The sequence below is a fragment of the Athene cunicularia genome, assembly GCF_003259725.1.
Source record: "Athene cunicularia isolate RWA chromosome Z unlocalized genomic scaffold, athCun1 chrZ_part2, whole genome shotgun sequence".
NCBI lineage: Eukaryota > Metazoa > Chordata > Aves > Strigiformes > Strigidae > Athene > Athene cunicularia.
The window spans coordinates 14,198,331-14,205,711 of NW_020799143.1; the positions used below are offsets into that span (position 1 = coordinate 14,198,331).

Here is a 7,381-nt window from a genome sequence, read left to right on the forward strand (position 1 = left end):
GCATTTTGTACTTTTTCATATTAATGGAACTCTGTTGAAATCACTGACAGTTCTGTCCTTGAAAACAGCATAAAAGTTAGGGTTTTTCTGTATTCATCTGCCACAAAAAATAGGCTGTATACTGCTTGCTTTTTAAGTAGTATTGTCCAGACAAATAAGTCACATTCTTCCACCATCCACACTGCCTATAGTAAAAGGTATAAACTATTTTAAAGCCAGCATTAACTGTGACTCATATTACAAGAGGAAACCTATGATACAGTCCTTCTCCTAAATAACTTAGATCTTACACAGGCAATACAGATACCAAAAGAAGATAATGATCCATGAGCAGATGACAGGAAAAACTCTGCAGGACCTACCTGCCATTGATAAACAAGAAACACCTAAAGATGGAAAGGCTGAAGGCAGTCCTGGCTGCAGTGACCTTGACAATGTGTTGTTTTAAATGCTCAGAGAAGTGAGCAAGTTAAATAACACATCTCTGAGCTTTAGGAGATCTGACTGTAGTTTATTTAGGGATCTACCTGGATCCAACGGGAGACTGCCCAGGTAGGCAGAAAGGCCCAGGGCAGTGCATTACTTTTCAGGATAACCCCTTTGTAGCGCAAGAACACTGGACAGTGCAGAAAACCAAGCTGGCATGGCAGGACACAGCACAGATGAGCAGGCAACCCATGACTGACCTCAGATGAAAAAAAAGTACATGGAAGGAATTTCAGGAAGAACATAGAGACACTGGTCAAGCATATAGCGATGAGAATAAACAAGGCATCTGTAAGTGCATCAGGAACAGAAGGAAGACTGAGGAAGAACAGGGCTCACTGTTCAGTGAGAGAGGGCACCTACTGACAAAGGGCATGGGAGACTTAAGTACTCAGTGCTTTTTTTTGCCTTGGTTTTCATTAGTTAGTCTTGTTTTCTGGCCTCCCATTTCCCCAAGCCTACTAAGAAGATCTACAGAAAGGTAGTACAACCCACTCTAGCACAGGGAGTGCAGCAACCCTGACCAGAAGACCATTACACAGGGAGCGGTCAGTGACCCACGCCACAGTTAAGCTGACCAGGCACAGGCCCAAGCTGTGCTCGCCCCGTGCATTCCTTGGGCTATGTTGGGCACACAAATCCCTTGGCTGCAGGACAGGCTCAGACAACACATGATGTCAGAGGAGCCAGGAGGCAGCTCCCCCTTGGTACCATGGATTGTACTACCTGCATGGCCTTGCCTTTATACAAACATGTTAGCTCTAATAACTAGCATTTTAAATGGTACCTTACAGAGTCTGAATATCATCCTTACTGAGATCCTAAGTACCAGCATCTCCTGGCAAAAATGGAGTACTTTACCCTGCAGACACACAAAACTCTCCATGGGACCAGGCAGGGTGCTGCCAAGGGTGCTGGTTTATATCACCACAACACCACTCGCAAAGTCACAGCAAATCAGAGGTTCCTGATGACTAGAAAAAGGCAACTGTCACACCCATCTTCAGGAAGATCCAGGGAACTACTGACTGGGCAGCCAGACCTCAGTCCCAGAAGGTAAAGCAGATCCTCCCCGAATCCCTATCTATGCACATGAATCAGATGACGACTGGGAACAGACAGCATGGGCCTACCAATGGCAAGTCATGTCTGCTCAACCTAATTCCCTCTGGGAAGAGGTTGATCGGGGGAGGTGCTACCAGACATGGCAGGAAGGGGCAGGAGGAAGAAAAGGAAAGAAACCACTCAGTGCTAGAGAACCAGCAGTGCATGGGCTGGACACATGGACTGACAGAAACCTCTTTAAGTTCAACAAAGGCAAATGCAAAGTCCTTTATGTTAGCAGAAATAACCATTCGTATGGCTTGGGAGCTAACTAGTTAGAAAGCTTTACATAGTAACACCTGTGTGCTCTGGTGGACAGGTTCAACATAAGTCAGCAGTGTGACCCCAAGACCAGTCACATACCAGGCTCTATCAGAGCAGCAAGCAGGTCCAAGAAAGCAAGCTGCCTTCTGCTTTCAGCACTGGTGAGACTAAGAGGAGTACCAAATTCTCTAGCACAAGAAAGCCACTGACATAGTGAAGTAGGTGATCAGCAGATGCCTGCCAAGGTAGTCAGGGAGCTAGAGCACATGCCACTCCCTGGAGAGGACAAGAGAACTGGGTTTGTTCAGCCTTAAGAATCAGAACCAGGACAAATACTGACAGCAACACACTGCAATTTTGCCCTGTTAGAAAACTCAGTGTAAACAAGAAAAAAAATCCTTAAGGAAAAAAGATGAAAAAGTGACACACTGATATAAAAGTATACATTTAGATGAGAAGCTGATTTGTAGAAAACTTCAATCTGTTGAATTCAAAAGAGTTGCAGTGTCAGGCTGCCTTTAACCTCGCATTTGCTGTCATTACTGTTGGCATTCTGTTCCTTCTAGGGCCATAAGGAAGAGAACTGGATCTAAAATGAGAGATACTGTTTACATTTTTAAGTTCTTTTTTGCCCTTTCCTCCCAGGTAAATACATTTAAGTTTGCCTGCCACCAGATAACTCTGGTGTACTGTACTACAAATTACTCTTCCCTCCCTACAGCAAAAAGCTTAAGTTACTGCCTTTTTATTCTAAACAGAAATGTTTTATATTATTATAGCAAGACATTAAGAAACAGGGATTTATATTTAGAATCAAATGTAATGTTTACTGTTCTAATCATGTTCCATACTCAGCCACTGTGAAAATCTTTCCTACTGATACGACCTGAAATACACAGTTCTTTTAGTGTTAAGTCACAGTACTGGAGCAGTAGAGCACACCCTTTAAGAAATCCCTTAAAATTCATAACTGATACTTTAAAATTACATTATCCCAACTAGCTGTTGCTTCCTTAGGACACTGCCTTCATTCAACAAGGAAGTTGCTGGGTTATAATGACATGCATCATTGTGGCCAAACTAGTATCCCGCAAGCTAGTCCTCAAGTTGTTCTTGCCAGCCTCATTTACTTGGAAACCTGCCACATCCTTTGGTCAAGCCACTGCCTTGTTCTACAGTTTGAGAGTGACTACCTTTAAAGGAAGTAGGGTGCAAGCAAAGTTGGAGAACTTTCTTTTTTCTACAACCTTGTCTTAGTGACAGTGCTTTTAAATCGAATATTCTGATGCAGCTACCTGGCACTGCCATAGCCAATTTATTGTTTTCATTTTTGTTAATATCTGTAAGAAAGGCAGGAAGAGCAAACTTTCACTAATATAACACCCAAGTCATTGTGTGAGAACATTTGTTTCATACTTTAAAACTGTATTAATTGGAAGCTTCCATTGTGATCAGCAATGAAAAAACGCTGTTTATTTTTGCAATTAATACAGAAACATTCCTGAAGAATACAGCTTCTAAAACTGCACACAGATACACTACAGGAGCAGAAGTCTACTTAGCAGCTGAAACAGTGTTAGCAAGGAAAAGTGAGTTTGTAAAATAGCAAGAGATGACAGAAAGAACAGGAACTGCTTTCCCCTTGTGAGAGCAGCTGCTGTGACAACTGCCTTCAGCAGGTGGTACAGGAATTCTGTTGCACTCCCCAGCAGGATTGGGGACACACCTCTGCTCCAGATCACTACCACAGTCAGCTGGGGTTGCAGCCTATTCTCCGAATTCAGTCTGTAAAAACTCTGATTATCTGAGTATATACTGTGACATACACCACTGCTTGGCAAACTGAGGCAACATACACACACAATATACACAGTACAAAAACATTAAGACTGGTAAATAGAGAAGTTGGTGCTGAGAGCCAATAAAGTGGATAAGGCATGAACCATGCAGCCACATATGCCATTTTCTGGTTGACATACGGATCATGCTTTCTCAAAATCACTTTATTTCATTCCTTTTCTTGTCTGAAAAACTATGTGATACTTTTCATTAATTCTAAAAGCTTAAACACATATCTGGAATCATTACACACCAGAAAATTGTACTGAACTATCTGCAGATCAGTCAAGCTCTAAACAGCCAGCAGTACCCAGATTTACCTTCTTGCTCGCACTGAAGAACAGGCATAGGAGTACCCTTCCAGGAATAACATCCTGAAAATGAAGACAAGAACAGGAAGGCGGGGGAAAAGAAAGAGTCAGACAAATAGCAGTGCCGTTAAGGTGGAGGGGTGGGGGAAGAGGACAGAAAACACATGAAATTCTCCTAGCAGAGATGACTAAACCTTAACAGAAATGCAGAAAAGGAGGGGCAGGTGTGACTTCATCAGCTGAAACAAAGATAACACCTATTTGATTCCATGCTTTGAATGACATTCTTCTTGCTTTGCACAAGTAGAATAAAATCTGTGGATTATTTGTTTAGTTTGAACTTTAATAACTCCTATTCTTTTACACTGCAAGGCCAAAGCTTCAAAGGAAATTTTTATAACATCATAAAATAAATGTTTCCATAAAACTGCACTAAAGGTTTACAGTCAGCTGCATTACTTTTACAGGAATTACATGAGATAAAGCTTGCTCAGTTTCCTACTAACAAGCAATTTTTTTTTCTGAAACTGTAACTAACGATGCAGCAATATAGGTTCCACACAGGCAAAATCTTTTGTTTTCACTCCAACAAATCTCCCTGCTCTTACTTTTCCATTTTTTTCCTGATGACATAAAACATTAAAATTTAGCTTTCAACAGTCTTTCAGAATAAATCTGACTTGAATTTTTAATAACTCCTATTCTTTTACACTGTAAGGCCAAAGCTTCAAAGGAAATTTTTATAACATCATAAAATAAATGTTTCCATAAAACTGCACTAAAGGTTTACAGCCAGCTGCATTACTTTTACAGGAATTACATGAGATAAAGCTTGCTCAGTTTCCTACTAACAAGCAATTTTTTTTCTGAAACTGTAACTAAAGATGCAGCAATATAGGTTCCACACAGGAAAAATCTTTTGGTTTTACTCCAACAAGTCTCCCTGCTCTTACTTTTCCATTATTTTTTCTGATAAAAGACATAAAACATTAAAATTTAGCTTTTAACAGTCCTTCAGAATAAATCTGACTTGAATTTTTCCTAATATACAGTCTGTAAGTTTGCATATATTATTTATTCAAACGTTTCTTCAATTGTTCTAGATGCCTTGCATCAGCATCCTGGAGAATTAATACAGTGGCTTTAGACTGAAGTGGATTAAACTCTATAGTCATCAAACAACAGAGATCTATCAGTTGTTTCTGACATTTCTCTAAGCCATCCTTAAGCTTCAGATGTAAAGCTGGATCTTTTTTCAGCTTCTTCATCTCAGGCACTGAAAAGCCAATCAAACTTGTTAGAATATCATCAGCAAAATCTACTTCAAGATAAGCTGAACCATCAGAAATTTTTGCCTTTATACCCCAGGATCCATTGTTGCTTGTGAGGTTTCCAGTGAGAGTAACAATAAAACATTTAACTTTCAGAATTATAACAGCTTCTGGGTTTTTTGCAAGGAGAAGGGAAATATATGTGAAAGGTGGAGAACCTAAATGTGCCTCTACTGCTCTGAAAGGAAAGGTTGGAGAATCATGCTCCTGGTGATCTGCTTCAGGATCCGTTTTTGAGAAAAACACAGGATCATCATTTAACAGTTTGCTGTCAGAAGTGTGATGGGATTTACATCTGCTCTCTTCTAGCTCTGTATCATTCTGTCCTTCTTCAGGAGGATTTTCCAATGGAAAATCTGCAGAACTGCAGGTCTGATGTACGTTTTTGTGCTGTGAAAAGCTACTCATACTATTTCCATCTCCAGCAAATACCATTCTTCCAAAAGTCTTTTGCTTGCTGGTAATTTCTACAGGCTTATCTCTTTCATTCACATCATCTTTTTCACACATGCCATTTAATGATGAATTACAAGAGCTTGTAGATGTATGTGAAGTTCTCTCGGTAATTAAACCTCTGTTTCTGTTCGTCATTACTGGCAGCACTTTTCCCAGCTCTTTTTGCACCTCTTCTTCCAGAAGAAAGTAATCTTCTAAAGGAAAGTCATTTAAAGAGCCATCAGCATATTCTATGGAAGGTAAAACTTGTTCATCTGCATGAGGCAAAGGACTTCTGGATTCCCACAGCAAAACATTTCCATTGTGTGCAGTCAGTGAACTTGAGGCTGTACTAAAATTGTTGCTTCTACTGCCATATCCACTTTCTAAAGATCTTTCATTGTTTAAAGTAAATTCGTTATTTTCATCAAGACTGGCTAAAAGCTCTACATCTGAAGGGCCTAGAGTTTGTTCTAATTCATCCAAAGGCCTTGAAACAATTTGGTCATGATCAGCTTGTCCAAGAGAATTAGGGTTTTCAGTTTCTCCAATTAATCTAGCAAGGACTCTTTCCTGAGAATATTCTTCCAGAAGAGTATCCACTTCACCCCCCAACAATTTCACATTTTCTGCTTTAAGCAGAAGAACTCCAAGACGATATGCAATAGCACCCTGTACAGTGATTTTTGTGCCAGGAGGAAGATTACTGTGGAGGATGGGCACTGGTTGATACTCCATGCCCTGAATTTGATGTATGCCATCAGTTAGTTGCAGCATCAGCATTCGAGTAGGCTTTGCTTCCCAGGGCTTCTGGAATGCCTGAGTATTGGCTGTTACTTCTTCATTTACAGTATTTTTCCCTCTTAGCTTCTGCAGCTGAGAATATGCTGGCTGGCTAATATCAACCAGTGAATCAATTTGTATGGAGTAGAAGCCCGACAAAATTCCTTTGGGAGCAGCTAAGATGCAGTCAGGTAAAATGGGATATTCCAAATCTCTTAGATCAGTAAGAAGCCATTGCTCAAATACCTGCCTGTTAACCTGAGCTTGAGTTAAATTACTACCACTATTTTCTTCCTGGATCCAACTAATACATGCTTCCAGCCATGTCAAAGGAACTTTAACATGCCATGTGGATGAAAGCCAAGTCTCCACTTTTGCTGCAATGTTAGATGTAGACATTTTAAATGAGAGCGAATTTCCTAAAACAAAACCAGAAAGACATATTCACTCTTCTGACAACAGCTGAAGTTATGACAAGTCTCTCACTTGTATTATATAGAAATTTGCTCTTAGTTAAAAGTTCTGCTATTCCAAGTGTGACAAAACAGAAACAATTTAAATTAAAAACAGGTCTATAGATACTAAAAATGAACATTCATTTCCAATATTTAAAGTTTCGGTCAGCATAAAAACTATGTGCAGTTTACTCAACTTGGAGTATCATGCAGGTGTGGAGACATCCACAAGAAACCCTTCTTGGTGATTTCTCCTTTTCTATTGATTTAATTAGAAACATATAACTGAAATTTTTGCTATGGATGAAAAGCAAACCGACAAAAAAACTCCAAACAGAAGTAGGTTTAGAGAGAGAGATAGAGAGAGATAGAG

General features: G+C 39.9%; 1 protein-coding gene across 1 annotated transcript; it reads right to left on the minus strand.

Annotated features, from left to right (window-relative positions):
* Positions 1–4,705: 4,705 nt before the first annotated feature.
* On the minus strand, positions 4,706–6,977 carry RMI1 (RecQ mediated genome instability 1). The gene has a single exon (XM_026866421.1). The coding sequence runs from the start codon at positions 6,950–6,952 to the stop codon at positions 5,075–5,077; it is 1,878 nt and encodes a 625-aa protein (XP_026722222.1). The 5' UTR covers positions 6,953–6,977; the 3' UTR covers positions 4,706–5,074.
* Between the last annotated feature and the right edge of the window lie 404 nt (positions 6,978–7,381).

Bases quoted from the DNA above. Each gene is read 5' to 3' on its own strand.
- RMI1 (XM_026866421.1), bottom strand. From the start codon at position 6,952: ATGTCTACATCTAACATTGCAGCAAAAGTGGAGACTTGGCTTTCATCC.